The sequence below is a fragment of the Moschus berezovskii genome, chromosome 15, assembly GCF_049115385.1.
Source record: "Moschus berezovskii isolate FMDL1 chromosome 15, NW_MosBer_1.0, whole genome shotgun sequence".
In the NCBI taxonomy this organism is placed as follows: Eukaryota; Metazoa; Chordata; class Mammalia; order Artiodactyla; family Moschidae; genus Moschus; species Moschus berezovskii.
In genome coordinates this window covers 67,355,830-67,379,398 of record NC_142474.1, presented here as the reverse complement: position 1 = coordinate 67,379,398, position 23,569 = coordinate 67,355,830, and the positions used below count along the sequence as shown (strand labels likewise).

The 23,569-nt window shown below is 46.6% G+C and overlaps 1 protein-coding gene across 2 annotated transcripts in view; it reads right to left on the bottom strand.

Annotated features, from left to right (window-relative positions):
• Positions 1 to 23,569, bottom strand: part of PDSS1 (decaprenyl diphosphate synthase subunit 1) — a 40,465-nt gene that overhangs the window by 7,135 nt on the left and 9,761 nt on the right. Inside the window, exons 4-9 of one of the 2 annotated variants that reach the window (XM_088844158.1) lie at positions 22,205 to 22,335; positions 11,734 to 11,959; positions 8,944 to 9,055; positions 8,722 to 8,831; positions 2,194 to 2,274; positions 1,986 to 2,099 (exon numbers count right to left, since the gene is read on the bottom strand). In XM_088844158.1, coding sequence (XP_088700284.1) covers positions 1,986 to 2,099; positions 2,194 to 2,274; positions 8,722 to 8,831; positions 8,944 to 9,055; positions 11,734 to 11,959; positions 22,205 to 22,335 — 774 coding nt within the window. The remainder of the gene's footprint in view (positions 1 to 1,985; positions 2,100 to 2,193; positions 2,275 to 8,721; positions 8,832 to 8,943; positions 9,056 to 11,733; positions 11,960 to 22,204; positions 22,336 to 23,569) is intronic. The other variant, XM_088844159.1, reaches the window with a different exon arrangement.

The following is a 23,569-nucleotide window of genomic DNA, read 5'->3' as shown; positions in this document are numbered from 1 at the left end:
AGCGTCATCCTGCTCGGCCTCACTCCAAAGGCTGTGCCTTTTAACTCCTTTTCTGGGCAGGTGGGAGAAGCCTGTCCAATGAGGGTGAGTGTGTGCCTCATGATGCTGGGCTGTCCCACACTGCATGCTTTTGTTTGTCCCTTTTCCTTTTTTAAATAAACCATCATTTCTTAATCTCTTGTAGACAACTGACAAGTCAATCTGTGGGAGTGGTCCACTGCCCTCTGACGTCACCCCCTCCATATCTGCAGGCAGAATTAGTGATACTCCTTTGAGTAGAGGAAAGTAAATGCGTTTCTTCTGAAAGACATTCGTGGTCAAACACAATCAGAAGAGGCAAACACTCTCCATTCTAAAGTTGAAGTGGGACCCCGCTGTTAATTGAGTCCCAGGGGCTCAGGACAGTTACGTAGACTTTTGACAGCACAGCCCCCAGAGGCTTTCAGCAGACTGCAGGCTTCTTCAGGGAGAGGCACGTTCCCCAGGCATCCTGAAAACCCGGGGACCGGGGGCAGCAGCTCAGAGCGCCGGGCCCAGCTTGTGGCTCTTCACCCACGTTTTCCTCACTGGGGCCCCGGGATGAGACTGGTGTCTGCAGCCGGTGCCTCCTCTTTCTCATCAGAGGCCTTACATGGACATGGCTCATGAATCCTGTTTTTTTGTGAGCTCATGGTTTAAAAAAATAAGTCCCTCACTCATGCTTTAATGCACACACGGTGATTTGACAGATTTTTGTCAGAACGTGTCACTTTGAGTTCTGGCTGGGCAAGTCAGAAGAAAGGAGCCATTCCTAGCAGACCTCACACTTCTCACCTCTGCCTCAACATCCCGAGAGGCCACCCAGAGCCTGTCCCCAGCACCTCTGTCCCCAGCCTCACTCTTCCGTCCCCTGCTGCCCCCAGGCACCCGCCTTCTCTGAGTATCACCCTGTTTATGGCTAAAAGACTTTTCTTGCACCAGAAACAGCGAAAGCAAGGTCACTGGTTTTTGGAATATCAAAATGGATCCAATTTTTTAAAATCTGACCATAAGAAAAAAAAAAACACAAATGGAATCACTGAAGTCTATGGAAAACATGATTTATCTTTGTAAATTCTGAGAGAAATGGAGGCAAAATCTTCAGCAGACTACAAGTTACAACATTTTGTACCAAAGAGCTAATTCTAAATTTCACAGCCTGGTGATGAACATTTAGCTTTGCTAAATAATGAATTAAATATGAAGATGAAAATCTATTAGAAGTCCAAATACCAGCTAATGTCCTACTTCTTTCAAAGAGCATCTGGCAAACCAGAAGCAGCGTGGCTGGGGGCCAGAGCAGGATCTGGAAGGGTTCGCCCTGCAAGTCACTGAGGCCTTTGCAAGGCTTCCACAGTTTTTCATGCATATTAAGAGGAAGATGATGGTAGCTTTACTTCCTTCCTTGACAGCCCCTCAATCTGGACAAAGAACCTATGTGGTCCCAGTACATCCCTCTGTTCTTGACATTTTTGAGGCAATGGCAGAGGCTCGCTGAGAGCAGCCAACAGTCCTGTTAAATTTCTAGAACTGGAGAATTACTCCTGCTGGGGGCCTTCCTGTGCCTGTTTATGGGGCTCTGATGCACAAAGTCCAGCCCTATATGGAGATGTGGAAACTACCCACCCTGTCAGTGCCCAAGACACATAGAAATGATCGCAGTGCTTCCTTAAATGCACACAGCATTTAATGCACACAGCATCTCCATGAATATTATCTCAGGTAATCCTTACAGTGGCCCTGGAAGGAAGCTTATAATCTTCTCGATGTTACAGACACGGAAACAGAGTTCAGAGGCAAAAATGACTGGCCTGGAAGCTTCAGTCCTGGACTTGGGATCACATCTAGAACTCTGGTCTGTTAGAAACGCTCCCATCTCATCTAACCGTCCCATCAGCTGTGCCCGGCAGGTACCGGTCCCACAGAGCCTCCCGGAAGTGCGTCCCAGGGAAGTGCATAAAACCTACCTGCTGACAAGCAAATAAGACAGGGCCAGTGGCTAACCCGAGCTTCAGGTCGGCCGAGGTCGGCTTGCCCATCTGGTCAGAACACGAGGTGAAGTCCAGGATGTCATCTATCAGCTGGAGAGGGAGAAACAGCTGTCACAGCCCTGCCACACTAGTGTCCCCACCGCCCTGCCCACTGGAATGCACCCCTCCAGAGCAGCAGACCAACCTGAAAAGCGATGCCCACGTTCTTCCCGTACTGATAGGCAATCTCATGCACAGCTGGGTCAGGGCATCCCAGGACAGAGACCTGAAACAGGATCCCAAGGTAAGCTGCTAGAGGGCAGAGGCAGGGTGGCGGCCCCACGGGGATTCACACCTCCTCCTCCTTAGAAAAGGGGCCATGAGGCTGGGTGTGCAACCAGGAGAGACTGCTCTCAGGAGACCAATCAGACACAGTACCTGTGTGTCTGACCTATGGAATAAAGGACTTCAGTCTCGGACTGTTTTCTTAAATTTCAAGAAAACTCGCCTTTCCCGCCTCCTTTCACTAGACAGGCCATCTTTGCCACTGCTTAGGGAAAAATGAGATAGGACTAGACCAGTTCTGCAATGCAGGAGACCTGGGTTCAATCCCTGGGTTGGGAAGATCCCCTGGAGAAGGGAAAGGATACCCACTCCATTATTCTGGCCTGGAGAATTCCATGGACAGTCATGGGGTCACAAAGAGTCGGACACGACTGAGAGACTTTCAAAAGAGAAAAAAAAGACCAGTTCTGCTAGTCAGCCTTTCTGACGTGCAGACCAAACAGACTACATTATCTGAAATGCTATCTTCTAGCGCCTGGCAAACCTGGCCCAACTGTTGGCATTATTTTTATTTTTCTCCTGACTTACCCTTATTTTCAGAGTAGAGATCTGATCTAATCATACATAGGATGTGGCCATACTTCATTTCCCCATCTGTAGTCCTTATAATCATTTTGGGTGATCTCACTTGATCCTGAAAAGCTGTAGCAGCCTCAAGCCTCATGCTTCAGACACAGGTATGGTTCTTCTATTACCTAAGGACAGTCCCCAGTCCTACTGTTTCCATGTTTCTCTCACAAGAAGTCAGGTAACTGTATAAAAGCTTTTCCCCCTGTTCAGTGAGGGAATAGGACTTCTAAGTCTTCCGTAAAACTCAAAAAACCTGGCTGGCACTGGTTACTCAGCACTTTTCCCAGTGCTCTGCTAAGCATGCAAAGCAGGCCCGGCCACGCTTCAGAGAACGGGGTGGGGGAGAACACTCCTCTAGGGGAGAGAGGGCCTGCACCAGCCCTGAGAGCCAGACAGAGCTCTTCTGGGCCTCCTGTCTGACCTCAGCCCTCACCTTTGTCGGCCTCTGGGGACATGGGGGACCCTGCTGGGCACAGGCAGGTGGGCGCCACAGTAAGCCTGGGGGGGCTGCGCTTCTGCCCCTCAGTTACCACGTGACCTTCGTGATCCTGTCTGTCTGTGCTTCAGTTTCCTTGTCTATAAAACCAAGGCTCACAAGCGCCTACAGCAGAGGCTGGAAGGAGGACACGTGACGCTACCCGTGCTCTCCGCAGGCTGCAGGCGTCTAGCTGTAACCCCGAGCCTCTGCCGAGACTGTGATCAGCCCTCCTCCTCCACTGCTGTGCCAGCAGGAGCCCAGGGAATGTCCCTGTCTGCCGCTGCAGCCAGAACACATAAGCTGCTCAGCTCTGAGCAGGCTTTCAGGGGCTGAGTGAAGCCCGTGCCTATGTCATGTTTGGTCACATGGCCTCGATAAAACGCACACGTGGTAAGAGGCCAGGCGGCCGCTTAACTGATGAATGATAAACTCAACTGCTCTCCACAGCAAAGACCTTACCACCGGCAGGCACCGCCACATGGTGGGCTGTACCGAGGGATCCACAAGACCACTGGGGGAGACAGTGCAGAAATTTTGTAAGAAGTCAAGAAATGCATCAACCTGGCTGAGAGGATGAGTGCGCAGCCAGGCTCGGGCAGCCTGGGACATGCTGAGCCCAGAAAACAAAGACATCCCCTTTCTAGACAGAAATAACTCGTAAAGCAGTTCTGTAGAGGCTGATGTTATTTCCTATGCACAAAGCAGCACAGAAATACAAACTTCCTTCCTGAGAAGTCGAAGATTTTTTAAAACGCCGTTCTGTTTCTACACTCAATGGACTAAAATGTCTGGAGTACGTACGAAGAGCACTGTGCATCACGTCAGATCTCACAACAGCCTATGAACACCTCCTCTGTGGCTGACGGGGGGAAAAGCCCACCACCACTGAGCACTGTGTGCGGGGCGCTACCCTGAGATCTCTCACGCTGCCGCTCACCGAGGCGGCCCGGCGCTGACAGCGGGGACCCGGCCACACGGTGAGACACGGTGAGACGGCGACATCAGCACCAAACCCTGGCGGCCTGCCTCAGAGACTGGGCCCTGTCACGCGGCTCCGCTGCCTGTAATGGGCCTCAGAGTTGAGGCTCAGAGAGGCCAGTCATGGCGCTCGGGAAGCAGAGGGCCCCGAGTCTGCCTCGCCGCCCCCCCAAAGCCAGGCAGTGAAGGGACACTGCTGCTCAGCTTCCCCTCCACAACGTGAAGAGCAGCGCTGCCCACGGCAGAGCCCTGCTGCCCCTGCCCCGTGAGGACTGTCTGAACCAGCAAACTCAGAAGCGACAGGACACAGACCAGAAAGGAGGCACGGAAGTGCATGCTTCCCTCTCTGCCTCAGAGAGGCGCCCCCATCTGAGTCCTGGAGGAGGGCGAGGGGAGAAGGCAAAAGAAAGCGGAGCTCGCCTAACTGTTCTGTCTGAAGCAGGTCCACAGCCAGGCCTCGAGGCGCACGAGTCGGTGGGGGGCAAAGACCACACCTCTCAGGAGACTCTTCCACACCTTTCCTCAGAACCATCAGAAAGGTCACATCGACAAGGGCACAGCCTGTGACATCTATCGAGCATCTCTGTCTTTAAAGGGTGTGTTTACATCACTATGAGAATTAATATACGTACTGTGGTCTTATTTATTAAAAATAATTGAGATTATTGGAGCTCCACCATTATATTAAAAAATACCAAAACAGATCAGAAACTAATGGGAAACACTGGGAAAACTTTTTCAACATAAAATCACAGATAAAGGGCTAATATTCTTCATATATAAAGAACTCTTTAAAACTGAGAAGGAAAAAAGACAAACCACCCATCAAGAAAATGGGTAAAAGATATGAATATACAATTCACAAAAATTAAAGAACTGAAAAGAGCCCTTCAGCCTCTTAAAAGGAGTTCTACTTCACTGAGGAAAGAGAGATGTAACTTAGAACTCCACTGTAATGCCATTTCTCATCTATTAGACTGTCAAACATGCAAGTCGAAGGCTACATTTGGTTAGCGTGGCTGTGGGAAAACAGGCAACCATGTTAACCATGGGGCTTGGGCAGACAGCCCCCAGGAGGAGCACACAGCGGTTCACTCCCCAGCCAACAGGCTCTGGTTTGCCCACCCCACACCCCTGCTTGGAGCTGGATCTGGGCCAACAGGTCCTGGGAGAGGCTGGCCACAGAGGCAGCCCAGGGTCCCAGGCCACAGCCCCAGAACCGCAGCCACACTGCCCAGGCCCCCAGCACAGCCCACGCCACACCACAGCCTAGCGCCACGTCTGCGACACACACACCCCAGCGTGCATGGCAGCAGTCTCACAAAGCGAAGACACAGAAGCAACCCAAGTGCCCAGCAATAGAAAACGGGTTTAAGAAGATGTGTGTGTGTGTACACACACACAGAGGAATATCAGTCACAAAAAGGAATAAAATACTGCTATTTGCAGCATTATGGATGGAACTTCAGAATACTAAGTAAGTCAGAGAAAGACAAATATTATATGATATCACTTATATGTGAAATCTAAAAACTAGTAAGAATGAATCATTGAATACAAACCAGAAACAGAGTCATGGCAAACAAACTTATGTTTACCATAGGCTGCAGGGATAAATTAGGAATATGGGATTAACAGACAGAAACTACTATAAGTAAAACAGATAAACAGCAAAGATTTACTATATAGCACAAAGAGTTATATTCAATACCTTATAATAACCTACAGTGGAAATAATCATATATATATATCACTGAATCACTTTCCTATATGCCTGAAATACAACCATATTCCAAATTAAAAAAAAAAAAGACTCTCGACAACTAAATGCAACATGAGATCCTAGACTAGATCCTGGGCCAGAAAACAACATTCCCATTTGTTCTAACAATATTATGAGAACTAGTAAAATTTGAATAAGGACTATGTGTAGATTAGAAAAGAATATCATAATAAAAAAATAGGCATTCTACAGCTGTGACCCACAAACCAGGGTTCTGGGGTGGCCCTCCACAGCTTTGACAGTAAGGCACTAGGAAAAGTCCACTGATTCCAGGCCACGTGCAGCACTCGAGAGAACAGAAATTCAGGAAAAAAAAACAAACGAGAAAATGAATGAATACATGAATCTGCAGGGTTATCATACCCAGTTCCGGGTTCAAATCTCCGCTCAGCTACTGTCTGACTGAAAAACACTGGATGGGCCACCAGATCCCTCTGGTCTCACTCCCATGAGGTTTTCTGGGGAGCAAGGCACAGTGTTCACTGGTAAACTACACAATGTATTTTGCCTGACTATGGACAGAAACAAAGAGCCAATCACCTTTTAAGATTACTTCTATTTTAACATCAATCAGTGTCCCCAAACAATCCTGAACAGCCCTCTTTTAGATTTAATACCATTTTTCATGGACAATGAATTGTAAGCTGTGGGGTTTCCTTCAAATTCCCATGACATCCTGAATTCCACTAGTTTTTCTCCAATGATTCTGATGTTTAAATTCTTACCCCTTCTTTTTGGTGTCTCTAATTTGCGTTGAATGTGTTCTTTCAGAGCCCACGTGTCTGCGTTTTAAATACCAAAATCACATAAAAATAGCAGTTTTGAATATATAACACCTCTGGAACATCTCTCCCCATAGGCACTTATATATAGAAACTTTTATTCAGGGAGGTCACACTAGCATTCTGCTTTATTAGTCTAACAGCTCTAGAGCTCAGGAATAAATCACAAGAAAAGTGGGCAGTTCAGGGCTGATGTCAGCCTGCCTCCTAGTGGACAGCCTGAGACATTTCATTCTTAATGAGGGTCGAGCCCTGTTAATATGCAGGTCCACTTGTACTTGCCTACCTGTGGGGGACGAGGTCCTCTTTGTGAACGAATACACGTGCGACCCCGTCTTTGGCTTCCTAAGCAGAGGACAGCCACAATGATGTGGCTCGCTGAGTGCACGGGCTCCCGTTCTGGCTCCGGGGCAGCAAGCACCGCAACCCTGTGGAATGTCCACTCTGTGGACAATGACCCGCAGTGTTTCAGATCCAGCTGCCCCACTAACGGCTGTGCTTCTCTCTGCAGCCTCAGGTCTGTGAAGGTTTCCCTGTCACCTAGTTTCCCTGTTACACTAGTGAGGCTGGGTCCCCAGCCTCATGGAGACATTGGCCATCAAGGGTATGATAAGCAATGAAACATCAATGTTCTTAAGATTAATTAAGATTGAAGGCCACCATTTTAAATATATATTTTTTTTAATTTAGCATTCTCGGGCCTATCCTATTTTTGTCTCTCTTTTTTTAGAAAACCACACTCACAATTTCTGGGAAATTAAGAAAAAAATGCTCTTTCAATAAAAAGACAAAAATGGCTGAGATTGTGGCCATCATGTTCTACATAATTCACATTCCTTTGGGTTTCAATTGGGTCTTTTTAGGAAGAAATGTTGTCTTGATTCTTTTTTGGCTCAATTACAATTACACATTTCTTGACACTTTTCCAAATAGAGACATTACTGGCAAGGGGCTTTTTCACCTAAGAGGCCTGAGAAAAAGCTCTCTTCAGCTGTGATTATGCTAAAAGTGTATCATGACAGCAGCTGACACTTGTGCCTTAGGAGTCTCCCTTTCTCGTTTCTTTAATCACAGGGGCTCTTGCTTGGTCCAGTTTTCATCCTGTGTATCTACCAGGCTGAAATACGGTCAGATGAATAATTCTAGGCAGAGAACTGTCTCTCATTCATGGGCTAGCACTGAATGATTAAAGACAATATTGATTTTTAAAAAAGGAAATTATGTGAAGAGTGGAGGGAAGGCCATCGAGAAAGCAATGGGTACAGAAAAGTTATGATTCAGGCTCAGCTTACTCTCGGAAGTAGAAGGGCTTTCTTTTATTCCATATAACTGGGAGGGGTTTATTACTCATAGAAGAGGACACAGAACACGGGTACAATCTATTAGTTGGATATTTTCGCCCAGGTCAATATTTAAGAACACAGCACAGCACCTGTATAACTTTTTACATGTAAAATGTACAAAACAGTTTGTGGTAACCATTTATAGAGACCATTTATGATTAGTTGTTCAAAATGTTGCACCCATTTGGAAATTAGAGTGGGGAATATATTAGAAAGCTTGTCTTGATTCGACTCCTAGGAGGAAAGATGAAAAGTTGATGCCTAAACAGCAAAAATGAAAACCATAGCAGAAGTTCTCTGCTGTCTGGGGATGCAGTTCTTTTCTCAATTACTCTTGGGATTTTGGTCACTATTTTAAGATTCTCCAGTGCAACTTTTTCTGTGAGAATTAGCTCCCAAGAAAGAGCTAGGAGGCTTATTTTTTTTAACTTGAAAAGAAACAGAACGTACATACTGCTTTACAACTGTTGGCGATCAGACTTGCAGTCTTCTTGAACGTCTTTTCAAGATAGTGTGCAAATCTTTCAGTTTCATTTTCTTTTGACCCGAGCTGAAGAAATTCACCTACAAAGAAGGAAAGTAGTCAGGTGAGGGTTTTGGTTTTTTGTTTTTTTTGGGGGCGAGGGCTGGTAAAATACTAAGAATGAATAAAGAAGAAAAGTCAGAATTAACCTACCACGCACCAAATCTTCAATCACTTGGGTTAAAATAGATATAACAGTTGTATTTCCAATTCGTGCCAGAGCTATTGATGCTGCAGAAAGAATTAAGTCGCCAGCAAGGACAGCCTAGAAAAGAAGAAAAACCTTCAGAGAAAAGTATCCGAGCACTGGAGCCAAGAATGAAGTTTCTTAGGAGAGAAGTCCAGAATGGGAGGGAGGGAGGGAGGCTTCATCCTGGGTCTCTGTTTTCCTCTTCCTCGGCAGGATTATTTTACACATTTGGGACCCTGTTTGGAATCTCTGGGCTCTCAGAGATTACCCAGTCTGTCTCTCCAGCTGAGAGCTGAAGAAATGAACGCCTTGAGAAGAGAAGTGCCTGACCCCCTGGCATCATCCTTGGCCACAGCAAAATGCATCCCACTGCCTTCATTTAGTTCTGAACCATTTGTTCTCCCCTCACACCATGTGGCTGCACCTCTGCACTTACTGTTTCTACTGCTCAAAAAGCCCCTCCCCTTCACCTGGCGACTGGTGTGCAGGGTTAGCTCAGGCGGTACCTGTAGGAGGTCCACGGAGACCCCTCTGTCTGACCTGTGAGCACAGTGCCCCTGGGTACTGCTGTCTTCCCACTTTTTTCCTATTTGCCAAACCCTAAGGGCACAGACTGTGAATCACCCAGCTAGTACGTGGCACACACCATGGCTCCATGCATGCTTTGCTCAATGAAAACTAAACCAAGGAAACTTGGCTCCAAGTTCAAAGCTCTTAGTATACTATTACACGGCCTCTCAGTCCAGAACAAAATACTTTTTTCACCGAACACGCATCAATATTTTTTCAACCTTCTTTAGATGATGAGTTAAACATCTGCACTGTATTTGCAACTAATTATGAATCATAATTGAATTATATGCTATAATCAAGTATACTAATTTGCATACTTAAATATACGCGTAAGTGTTAAAGAGTAGTTATAAATGATAGAGTTCATGGAAATTTTAATCCCTAGAATATGCAACATAACCTCATTTTCAGTCTTTATTCCACACAGCATGTGGGACCTAAGTTCCTCAATTTGGGATTGAACCCATGCCCCCTGCAGTGGAAACATGGAGTCTGAACTGCTGGACCACCAGAGAAGTTCCAAGTTTTTATTGTCTATTAGTTCTCCGGCATTTAAAAATTAGTGATGTTTAGTTTGTCTACCAACTAAACATCATTTTATACAAAATACACAGTATGAGGTATCCTGACATAACTGTAAATACACACTGATAAAGTCACATCATGACTTACAGGCACATACACACCCGCCTCCACCCTACAGCATAAGCAGCTGAAGGCTCAGGATCTCCGAGCTTCCACCTCTTTCCTCTCTCGGCCCTGGGGATCCCCGAGGCCAAAAGGGAAGAGAAGCTGCCAGACTGGGGATGGCTGGAATGAGGGGTGAAAGGAAAGCAGGGCTAGAGACACAGGTAGGGAACCCCGGGCTCATGGAGGAGGTACTGTGTGAATGATCTTTACTGGTAACACAGCAGTCTGTCTGAGGGGCAGGGAAGGGGAGGAGACTAGCAGGTGGCCCCGGGCAGGGCAGACCAGCCTCGCAGCTGAAAGAGGCAGTGAGGGTAGAAACACGATCTTTCACTGGCACTCAGGAGGCCCCAAACAGCAGAGGCACTCACGAGAGGGGACCAGTCAGGAGAAAATGTCAACTTGTTCACTTCAGCCTCCTCTGCCTAAGCACTCAAGTATTAACGGCTTCAGAGCAGGCCCTGAAAATGGACACAGCAAACTGCAGGACATGTCACAGGACACAAAACCTTTTCATCTAAAATTGGCGATAAGAGGCGTACAATTGAAACCACAGGACTTGATTATACAACAGAATTGTGTATACTAAAGCAAAACCAGCATGTAAACATAGTAATTAAGGCATTATTTCTTCTTTGAATACGACTGGCAAACAGGTGGGAACCAGGTACTACAGACATGTGAGGGACGGGAAGGAATGGAGAGGGAATGTGTGCGTGTGTGTGTGCGTGCGCTTGTGTATTTATACTTTTTCTTTTTTTAGTTTTATTTACTTGCCCTGACACTCTCACATGTGGTGGTGAAGTAATTCAGGTGAATCTTGAGTAACCTGAGCCCGAGTAAAAGGTGTGATTCCTCGTAAGAGACACGTTTTCAGTTCAGTTCAGTTCAGTCGCTCAGTCGTGTCCGACTCTTTGCGACCCCATGAATCACAGCACGCCAGGCCTCCCTGTCTGTCCATCACCAACTCCCGGAGTTCACTCAAACTCAAGTCCACAGAGTCGGTGATGCCATCCATCCATCCATCTCATTCTCTGTCGTCCCCGTCTCCTCCCGCCCCCAACCCCTCCCAGCATCAGAGTCTTTTCCAGTGAGTCAACTCGTCGCATGAGGTGACCAAAGTATTGGAGTTTCAGTTTCAGCATCAGTCCTTCCAGTGAACAACCAGGATTGATCTCTTCTAGAATGGACTGGTTGGATCTCCTTGCAGTCCAAGGGACTCTCAAGAGTAACTACAAATATGCTTTGCTTAACCAAATTCTATGTAAAACTTTGATTAAACAGAAATAGTAAGTTTATTTTTCTATGGTATTATCTACAATCAACATCTGTATATAGATGAAAACTATATACAAGAAAATATTTTGAAAGCTAGAAGACCACATTTGATCAAACACATTTTCATCATTTGAGAAAAATCTGAAAAATAAATGCAATCCAAAGAGTGTGTCATTTAATATGAAAGATGAAAAAACCCAAAAAGCTGCACATACCTTCTTTTCACCCCATATCTTATTAACGGTGTGTTTTCCTCTCCGGGAACTTGCATCATCAATGACATCGTCATGGACCAGACTGGCAGTGTGGATCATTTCTGCAATTAAGGCAATGGCACGCTGGCTTGCTTGCACATTTCTAGTTAACAGAAAGCAAGGCTTTTTAACAGAGATGCCGCCTATAACCTTCTCAGCAGTCATCTTGTGAAAAGTGACATTGGATCTAGGATAAAGAATTTTATTTCTCTAAGAGAAACTGTATAAAAACTTCAGCTTCCCTACACAGCCAATTCTATAATTTGGAGAACATTTAAAAACGCAGGAGATACTGTGAATCAAGATTATGCTTTCGGGACACCACACTAAGAAGTAGAATTTGTATAATGAACAACAAAAGAAGGATAAACAGCTTATAAGTCTGGGTATTGGACTGATAACATCACCTTTATGTCTTGTAACAGTGGTCTTGGTCAGTTGATCAAGGTTACAATTAGATTACAACTAAATTTCAGGAGTTGATGGGGAAGATAGGTGAAAAGCAATCTAGAGAATCATGTGTTAAAGAACCACCAATCACTGTTCAAACCTTTTAATACCGTCTTACACGTTTAGTATGGAGAAGGAAATGGTAACCCACTCCAGTATTCTTGCCTGGAGAATCCCATGGACGGAGGAGCCTGGCAGGCTACATTCCATGCAGTTGCTAGAGTCAGACATGACTTAGTGACTAAATCACCACCACCACATGTTTAGTAGGAAGACCTCCATAACCAAGATAGCTGGAATTCATATTTTCACTTGGCTACTGACATTGGTTATCAGTATGAATTGATAATTCATTCATACTGGAGTATGAGTTCCAATTCATGTTTAACCTGTGCATTAGAAATTTAAACGTTCATTTCCCATATTTAACACAAAATACAGGAAAAGCACTCCAAGAAGATACATGGCTATGAGTTCTACAGCGAAAAGGGGACTTCAATTTCTTTTTAATCATGATTATTATCACCATCAATCTTCTAGGGAAATTAAAAAAAAAAACGAATTTTGAGAAAATCAAACTGGGAATATAACCAACTGAATTTTCTGAACCTAAAAACAGAAGCCTGGATCAAACACGTGCTAACCAAATGTTTCACTTATTCCTCTAGCTTACTTTTCAAATATCACGTTCTCTCAGGAGAAAAGGGAATGGGATCCTGAAATGTGATGTTTTCTTTAAAAATCTAACCTGAACATCTGCAAAAGCCAGTGCTCCTTCTAATGCTTCAGTTCTAGCAGAAAGCCATGAAAAATGATGTGCAGCTACAGTACAGATGCTAGAATTTAATTACTAAATCAGCCTGAAGACTATCTTCCCATTTTGCTTTAAATATAATTTTAAAATATAGTGCTTTGCCAGCAACTCTTACCTAAGATTTTTAGAACTAAACCTCAGAACGTTCCAACTGCTTTTAGCTTGGAAATAAACTAAAGTGCTGCTTATTATTTATTAATGTCACAATTATAACTGTTCTAAATACTTCTGGATCACAGCCTCCTTCGTAGTAGGGAGGGACAAATGATCTGGTAAGACCACTTTAGTGAGTGAGAAAATGGAGCTTCAGAGGGCTTCCAGGAGCTTGCTCCAAATCTCTCAGTGAGACACTCACAGACCCTACAGGAAGAAGCTTGGACCTTAAATATTTCCCAGGTACATTTACTGGATCCTCTCTTTTTTTGAGTTGAAAGCACAAGAAAAGATGTAGACTTTTATAGTCATTTTTTAAATAGACTATTTTTTTTTTAGAATATTTTCTCAATGAATTTCAGTCTGATGAAATATATACTTGCTATTGGTTAATAGCAGACTCACCTTCAAACAACTGGGAAGATGTCATCTAGCCTTTCTCTGGCATTTCTAGGTTGGGCACCACTTCCATTATCACAGCAGCAGGCAAGGGCCCTGCTGAGAAACTGCAGTAAAGTGGCAGTGCTCAGTGAGACACTGGGGTGGGTTTTTTTTTTTTTTTTGTAATTTTAAGATATTAAAAAACAAAGACTTCTTGAAATATTTTGAAATTTCACAGACTCTTCATGTATGTAAAAATGCCATTTTGTATGCCTAAATTGATGAAACCAGGATTCTTGCTTAGAACATTCTTTGGCATCATGACACAGCCCCTACATAGGATAAGCATCACATTTTCGACACTTCCTCATTTTATCTGATATACTTTTTCCTGCACACATAGGCTTTCACATGTGTGAGATTCTATCTGGAAAATGCTGCCACTGCATACCCAAGCACAGCATAACGGTCTGGAAGCCAAATTTACAGATTCTGGAAACAACTCACACTGTGTGAAGATGAAATCTTCCAAGTACTGAACCGAATCATACCTTCAAAAAAATGGGCACTGTTTCTACTTCCTGCTATGAAAGAGCGGCCACACTTTCCCAGCTCCTGGGAGAGGTGCTAGGAAAAACCAGCCAGGCGAGACAGCAGAAGAAAGGGAGGCCCCGAACCTCAGAAAGCAGAGGTTCTTGTCCCCTGCACTTCACACCTGCAAGAGTGAGCGATGGCTCAGCCAGCCCCTCACCACCATCGGGGGTATCCCGCTCATCAGATTCAAAACGTTATTAGAATGAAGAATTAGAAGGACAGATGGAATAGATGGAATAATATAATGACCTCGCCGCATACCCTTCACCAAGCTGACATGACTGAAGTAAAACACTTTTTCCTCCTATTCATGCTGATATATAACGCCAAATCTTTAAATGACAAGCAAACCCCGAGAGTGAGAACATTGTCTCCAAAAAGAAAATCAAACCTTGTCAACGGATTACCCTGACTTGCAACAAATGAAGGAGGCAGATAAATTTAAATAGTAAATGCGGTTTTCACTTTAACAGGGACAGAGGCACATCTATTCCTAAAACTACAGGGGCTGTATGAAGACCAGAGAGTTCCCAGGTGGGTTACAGGAGGCTCTGCTTCTAAATATTACACTATGTTCCGTTTCTCTCTTCTGACAGTTCTAAAGAGAAGCGTTTCACTTTGCTTGTTACCACTGGCTTACTCTTCCTTACATCTCATCTCTTGCCCACCTCATTAAAAACCAATTTTCTTGAAAACGCAGACTGAAAGTTCCTCAGACACAGCAACTGGGATCTCTCATGATGGGGCTCAGGAACTGGGATTCTGAAGTGGCAGGCCCCCTGAGTCTGACGCACAAAGTCAGGGAAATGCTGATCTGTGAGTGGGGGGCATTCACCTGCCTCACGCAAGCCCGGAAAGGAAGCGGCTCCTAAGGAGTTTGACAGAAGCGTGGTCTCTGCTGCCCCCCTGTGGCCGAGCTTCTCAGCTGCAGGCACGAGAAGTCTCTCCAGCCTGAAAGGTGAGCTGAACTCGGCGGCTCAGTTCAAGCAAGGTCGTGAGCCAACTTCTCTCCAAGTCTCTTCGCAGCCTGAGGGCAGGCAGTGTCCCCTGCCCTGAGGGCGCGGTCACAGGCGGGGGACCTCTCCTCTGACACTCGAGTTTTAAAGGATAGGAATGGACACTGTCAGTTTGGTACTGGAGAAATTCTCGACCTAAAAGGCAAACGACGTCTCTGTCTCTCAAATTCTTCAGGGTGTGAAATGTCACCTGATGAAAGTATATATAGCCAAGGTTTCGGTACATGAACAATATATCCGCACAGACGCACTTCAGATTCTGTCTTATCTGCCTCTGAGCCGGGGGGCGAACTGCTACAAGTTTGGGCCCCTCAGCGACCGACGCCGTGGAAAGCCTCCTGCCCTCCTGCCGGGCCTGGTGTCGCAGGCACCTGCAGAGGGAGGGAGAAGCCCGCCAGGCACACGGCCCGCATGGACGTGACACGATGCGAACAACAGCGTCTGCACTAGTTTCCTGTGGCTCTGTGACGGGTCACCACAAGCGTGCTGGTTTAAACGGACAAATTCTCCCACCGTTCCTGAGACCACAAGTCCAGAAACAGTTCCCCTGGTGAAACCACGGTGTTGGCAAGGCTGGGCTCCCTGCAGGGCCTCAAGGGCAGGTCCTCTCCTCACTCCTCCCAGTTCTGCTGGCTGCTGGTGACCTTTGCTTGTAGCCACAAGCTGGAAGGCGCCCCCTTCATGCCCCTCCGTTTTATCTTCACATGCCCTTCTCCTGTGTGAGGATCTCCTCTGCCCCCCCTCTTTAGGGGTACCGGTGACTGCATTTAGGGCCCACCAGAAAACCCAGGATGATGCCTCCATTTCACAATCCTTAGCTGAAAGCACACCTGCAAAGACCATTTTCTTGCCTCAAAATGCAACACTTTATAGGTCCTAAGGCTTAGGACGAGGATACCTTTTGTGGAGCCATTTCTCAGCTTAACACAGTTTCTTGCTTTCGCCAGCCTCTTCTGTTGATGCTCAAATGTTTCCTTTTCAGTGATCTCATTCCTAAAATTACCTGATTTTACCGCTTCTGTCTAAGAGCTTGTTTTTCCACATTATTGATACAACCTTGAAGTGCCTCCCCATCTGCAGCGGCATTCAGGGTTCAGGTTGAACTCGGGGTGAGAGGGCCATGGAAGGGGTTCCTCACCATCTCTCACTCACCGCATCTCGTCTTCTACCCGTTTTCTGTTTCCTGGCCTTGGTCTCTGGCCCCTGTAATCTGCTCTTTCGCTGCACTCTTCACTGGCACACTGGGGACACTGCTGGCATGAACATCAGAGGTGCCCTCCATCTCAGGGACAGCAGAGATGCCTAAGAGCTCTGACTCGCTTTGCAGGTCACTGTCCTTGGTCACTGGCCACTCACCTCTGAAAACTCAAACAAGCGAACCAGACTAGTGTGAAGACTGTCTTTCTTTGAAGGGAATGGCAGTTTTAAGCTTAACCCTACAGTCATGAATCCATTAACAGTTTTAATATTGGGAGAAAAGAACTGACATCCAAGAGCAGCAGCTCTTGAAGATTTCAGATCTATCTCCAGATAAATACAGATGCCTGCAAAGCTGCCTTGTAAATGATGCAGGGCTCATGCTATTGGTTGTTCTCTTGCCTCTGAAGCACTGCATTTAGAATCCTTAGACATGTGGAGAGTGATCCCCGTGGTGATAGCTCAGACCTGCAGCTTACCACGATGGCTTTCTCCACAGGACCCACGGTGACATCGAATGATGCAGTACTTGGGTTTTGCAAACTGGACCCAGCTGATGAAAGTGCAGAAGGTGATTCCTTCAGTGATGGGCTCAGCCTCCCCCGGGGGCCAGGAGCCAGAAGAGCGAGCCCTACAGTCGTCCTGATCTCAGTGATGTTCCTTCAGGTTGCAGCTTGACCTCACCCATGAAATGGACAACCCTCTGGTTATTAAAGCCTTCTCTACCTCAGCAGGCGTCCTCTGTTACAGACTTTACTCGTAAATCCATGTTAATAATGCGTATGGACACATCAAAAGTGCCACCTCCTGGCTTAAAGACAAAAACATTTCCTGGGACACCAGATTTCCTAACCCACAAACAGCCGCGGCAGTACCTAGCTCAATGATTCAAAACACACACATGCTAGACCAGGAGTGGGTCTAGAGTCTTCAGCGGCCTGACCCTAGGAATCATTCGCGTGAGCTGGTGCTGTTATGATTATTTTGTTACGGCTTTCCTACAGCAAGCTTTTGTAATTTCCTTTGCTGTCATGAGAATCACAACAGTTACTTCCACTGAATTTAAGACCTTTTTCACATTTGGAAGCTTGACCTGTAAACTAATGTGAAGACTGCATTATTAAAAAAACAAAAGCATCACATGATCTGTTCTAGCTAATCAAATGTCCGGCTTTGCAAAATGCACTAGCAGGAGTCAGTGGCACCTGACTGCCTGCACAGTCAAGATCAACAGATCCGTGCCCAGTGTAACTGGAGTAGGCCTATTATCTCAGTCACTGGCACAGATATCCACTCTCCAGGGCTGGAAGATTTCCACGAGAAACAGGTGATGTCAACACCAATGGTACGAACTGGTACCTTTAAGGAGGTCTCTAAACAGGACAGGTTTGGCTCGTTGGAGAAGAGACACTAATCGTGCTATGGTCGGTAAGCAGAGCATTTCACAGAAATCTTATTTCTTACAGAGCTCGTTTTTCAACTGGATTCTCTGATCAAGTGAGCTCTGACTCACAGGTAGCCAGCTGGGTTTTGCTGAACCCTTTGGAGGGCGCGGTGCTCCAGGAAGCAGACTCTCAGGTTCAGAGCACAGGATGTCTACTCAGGATCCCTGGGATGAACACGTGAGGTGGGGGAGGGGTTTCCATGAGGCAGGCCTGTCCGAAGCTGCTGCCATTTCACGTGTGTCCCGGTGCTAGAATGGCCCTTCATCTACCAGTCCCTGGATGTGGACGGGCTCAGCTGAGCGGACTCTCAGCAGCCGGGACAGCCCTCGAGGAGCCTGAGAAGCAAAGGCTTTCTACCAGCAACACTGGTCCAGCAGCATGGGCAGAAGTTCCTTCATTTAAGGCGGGCTCTGGGCACATGAGTTTGAGTGTACTCCGGGAGTTGGTGATGGACAAGGAGGCCTGGCGTTCTGTGATTCATGGGGTCGCGGAGAGTCGGACACGACTGAGCGACTGAACTGAACTGAACTGGGCACATGGCTCAGAATCCACCACAACTCTGTGTTCTGGACTCTCAAGTCTCATTATCTGCTATGCGCATTCTATTTTACCTGGCCAGGTGCTGTGGTTACCAGGATACACAGAAGAAAACTAAAGATTAAGTCTTAAGCTTCTGGGGCCATATCACCCTTTGACAATAAAAGCCATGTATACCTTTCCCTTAGAAAAGGTTTATATTTAGAAAAGGCAGAGGAACCAGAGATCAAATTGCCAACACCTGTTGGATCACAGAAAAGCAAAAGAGTTCCAGAAAAACATCTACTTCTGCTTTATTGACTACGCCAAAGCCTTTGACTGTGTGGATCACAACAAATGGTGGAAAATTCTTCAAGAGATGGGAATACCAGACCACCTGACCTGCCGAGATATCTGTATGCAGGTCAAGAAGCAACAGTTAGAACCCGACTTGGAACAGACTGGGTTCAAAATGGGAAAGGAGTACGTCAAGGAGTACGTCACCCTGTTTAACTTATGTACAGAGTACATCACGCGAAATGCTGGGGTGAAGCACAAGCTGGAATCAAGATTGGAGGCAGAAATATCAATAACCTCAGATATGCAGATGACACCATCCTTATGGCAGAAAGTGAAGAACTAAAGAGCCTCTTGATGAAAGTGAAAGAGGAGAGTGAAAAAGCTGGCTTGAAACTTAACATCCAAAAAACGAATATCATGGCATCTGATCCTATCACTTCATGGCAATAGATGTGGAAACAGTGACAGACTTTATTTTCTTGGGCTCCAAAATCACTGCAGATGGTGACTGTAGCTATGAAATTAAAAGATGCTTGCTCCTTGGAAGAAAAGCTGTGGCCAACCTAGACAGCACATTAAAAAGTAGAGACATTACTTTGCCGACAAATGTCTGTCTAGTCAAAGCTATGGTTTTTCCAGTAGTCATATATGGACATGAGAGTTGGACCATAAAGAAAGCTGAGCACCAAAGAATTGATGCTTTTGAACTGTGGTGTTGGAGAAGACTCTTGAGAGTCCCTTGGACTGCAAGGAGATCAAACCAGTCTATCCTAAAGGAAATCAGTTCTGAATATTCTTTGGAAGGACTGACGCTGAAGCTGAAGCTCCAATACTTTGGCCACCTGATGTGAAGAACTGACTCCTTGGAAAAGACCACGATGCTGGGAAAGACTGAAGGCAGGAAAAGGGGATGACAGAGGATGAGATGGTTGGATGGCATCACCGACTCGATGGACATGCGTTTGAGCAGGCTCTGGGAGTTGGTGATGGACACGGAGGCCTGACGTGCTGCAGTCCATGGGGTCGCAAAGAGTTGGACATGACTGAGCAACTGAACTGAAACCTTTCCCTAGAAAAATGCAAAGGTACAATTTTGCATACGATTTCAAGGGGCTCACAGACCACCCCCCCGCCCCGCAACTTCCATGGACCTTAGGTTAAGAATTCCCAATAATCTAGCAGGGAACATATAATGGACAAGTGAAAAAGCTTAAAGGAAAAAAATAAAGCAAGAGAAGGTAGTTTCCCCCTCCTATTTCTTAAGGTTTCTGTTCTGTTTTCTGAAGTCCCCTCCAGGATTACCCTTAACTTATTTAATACACAGAAGCAGGATGAAGATGTCTGACGAGCCTTAGAGAAGCCACTCAACTTCGACTGTCAGATGATGAAGCAATCCTGCCGACACTGACGAGGAGGGAGGTGAAGAGGTGAACGGGTTCTGGGGCCCCCGCTGCAAACAGTCCTGTGGGGCCCCGCCTGGGATCTTCAGCCACCTTTGCTCACACTGTTCTCATAAACCTCTTACAGCAAAACCACAGATGGCCCCTGCTCTCCAGAAGTTCTCCCCCTGCTCCCAACCCGCTCCTGCTTTAAGTGGGAAGACACCCGGTCCATTAAGTGCCTGATCCACAAGGGTCCTTAGGAAGTGAGTATTCCAAAGAAGTTGGGGCGCAGACAGTGATCGTGCTAGGCTGCTGTGCCACCAGAGTGCACACCGGTCACAGCTCACATCTCAATGCTGGACACAGCCCTGTGCTGAGCCTTCAGTCAGTCCTGCTCCCACCGTGGGGAGAATGAAGCTGTAGCCAGGACATCCCCCGGGAAGGCAGAATGGAACTTACTTTTTAAACTAGCAATGCCTTTCCTGTATCATAGTCTCCCATTTATTCCTGCAAACCAACAATTTCTACAGTTTTAACATCATAAACTGAAGGCTCGGACAATGGGGATAACAACGGACAGGATTTAAAGCAAGCAACACAAAATGTTTTCCTTCCCATGTCATCTCTGAGGATGATGAGCTGTATCAGGCATTAATCTGAGGAATTAAAGATATAAACACTATGTCCAGACCAGAGGTTCTCAACCAGGGATGATTTTGCTCCTCAGGGGACACCCGGCAACGTCTGGAGACATTTTTTGGTTGTCATCGACTAGGGAAGGGGTACCACTGGCACCTACTGGATGGAGGCCAGGTATAGCTGCCAAAAGCCCTACAAGACCCAGAATAGTCCCCATAGCAAAGGACTACCTGGCCCCAAAAGTCAGCAGAGGCAAGCCTGAGGAATCCAGTTCCAGACCTCATGAGGGGTATTTCAAGTTTGGTTCAGAAGGATTATTTCTGCTGCTCTGCCTTCTAGGTGAAGTGGTCCTGATGATGGGAAAACAGCCAGCCCCAGAGATCCCGCTGCTTGTTCAGACTTTCCAGTGAGCACTTAGAAAGTCTCAGAGCAAATGGGAGGCACCCCTGAGCACAGAGTCACGTCCTGGAGCTGGAGAGGCCCAGCCACAGGGCACAAGCGGCTGATCATGTGCCAAGAAGCAACACCTGACGCCCACTCTTACAAACATCGTTAAATTTGGTGCTGGCAAAGCTTTGCTGTTGTTGTTCAGGTGCCAAGTCTTGTTAGACTCTTCGTGACGCTATGGCCTGTATCATGCCAGGCCTCCCTGTCCCTCACCATCTCCCAAAGTTTGCCCAAGTTCATGTCCATTGAACGTGGGCAAACTCTGGGTGATAACATCCAACCACTCATCATCCGTCATCCTCTTCTCCTGCCTTCAGTCCTTCCCAGCACGGCTAACCTGAGGCCCTCTCTAAGGTCTACATCTTTTCTTGAGCTATCTACAGATAAAAGGGAGGAGAATGCAAACATTCAACACCAGGAAAATGTGCCAGTACATTACGGTCCACTGGAGTGTCCATCAGTAGACTGCCTGATGTGAAAATAAAGACAGTGAAGACACTCCAGCAACATGGCAAAGAGTTTTAAGAATAATGGCAGTGGGTAAGTCCTCTGTCGTGTCAAGGCTTCCTTTAATGTTAAAACATGGTAGTTGTTTTAAAAGTTGAAAATTTTACATATACTTGCAACACAGAAGTTGAAGACCAAAAGTTAAAATGCCTTAAGAAAAATTTTCTTTGGCATGTTTCTGAAGGCCACAGGAAATCAGGTCCTGCAGGGGGTGTGGTGGCCAGAATCTGGGCCTAATTCGTGACTTTATAACCATCAACCTTTGGAATAACGGCCCAGTGTGTACAACAGTTACAAGTAGGCATACACGCTGGCATTCTTTACTTCTTCATGAGAAAACTCAATGTAGCTTTGAAAATTCTTTCTAAAATGTTTATTTGCTGCTGAAGTTGTTCTCCCGTGGATATTAAAAAACGCGGAAAAAGAAGATGCCCAGACTAGACTCCAGGGCAACCCTGGGAACACAAAGCTGGAAATTACTCACCACAAAGCGAGTTCGCAGACACAAGGTACTAGTTAAACAAGAAAGTATTGGTAACCTTGAGAAGGAAGGTTTGCCAAATAGAAAACAGAGGAGAGAAAGTAACTCACCGGGAGTTATTATGATGAATGTTACAGGCTCGGGCCATTAGCACCACAATAATTGGTCGAAAGGCTTTTCCTTTTCCATCAAAGTAGTATTCAGACATTTCCTTGAGTTCTGCTGTAGATATGAAGAGTTCCTGAAACAAAGTTTCTCTGCGTCAACAAGGTGGCGTAACTACACAAACGTCAGTGGAATTTCTTTCACACAGCTTTGATTTTAGCGCATTCATTTCAACGGGGAAATCCAACACTTGGTAGGAAGAGGTGCCAACACTGTGTGGCCACAAAGCTGGCTCCTGTGGCTGGGCCACAAGCAGCGCCTGGCCGCCCCCCGACAGGGGCCTGAGTGCTGGGTGGGCCTGCCACTGGTGAAGACACTGAGTGACAGCGGCGGAGGGGGAACGCCAGATGGCTGGTGACAGCTGGAGAGGGAGAGAAACAGGGCTGCTTGCAGCATGGAGGATGGAGGTGGCAGGACAAAGAGGAGTGTGGGAGCCAGGGGAGCACAAGGTCAGGGGTGGCAGACGGGATGAGCAGAGAGAAGGGCAGCGCCAGAGTCTGGATCAGGTGTTTCTCAGCACACAAGCCAAAGGTTCACAGGGAAAGTGTACAACACGCCATGCAAGGGGCTTACGATGGCATCAGGGAAGCAAATTTTTTAAATATGAAATAGTCAGTGAATGATATGGTGGCAAATTGAAAAATGGCCATATGTTAAATGCATTAAGGTTCAAAGAATGGAGAGATCAGTGTGGACAAGAAAAACTGAGCACTTCATGGAGGAGACAAGCTATGCCTGGTGAACAGAAGCTAAGGAGGATTTTGCTTACTGAAGAGGAGGCAGAGCTGTCTTGGGGATGGGCACGTGTGTTTCCTGTCTGTGTCTGTCAGGGACTCGCAGAAGAATCAGAGCTTGTGTCCCAGGAGCAACAAATGGGCCCAGCAGCCCTTCACAGGACTCAGGCACACACGATCCAGCAGCCCCGGCACTCCCTCCTCGGTGCCAAGGACGATAATAAACGCGGAAGTTTCAGAGGTGAATGGGACAGCCTCTCGTCTACACAGCACTGAGTCTAGGTAGCGGAAGGGAAACAGGACCGCAGTGTAGCATGGCAGGGTGGGCACTCCTGTCCTGAAGCTGAGGGCTGCTGCCTCGGAGCACACAGGAGGCACCTCTGGCTCAGGCTGAGGCCAGGAGTGGGGGCAGCGGGGTGACAGAAACCCAGGGCTGGGGACTGAAGGCCAGATTCCGATCAGGGACTTCCCTGAGGGTCCAGTGGATAAGAACCTGCCTGCCAATGCAAGGGACACCGGTTCGTTCCTGGTCCGGGAAGATCCCACATGCCTCGGAGCAACAAAGCCTGAGAACCA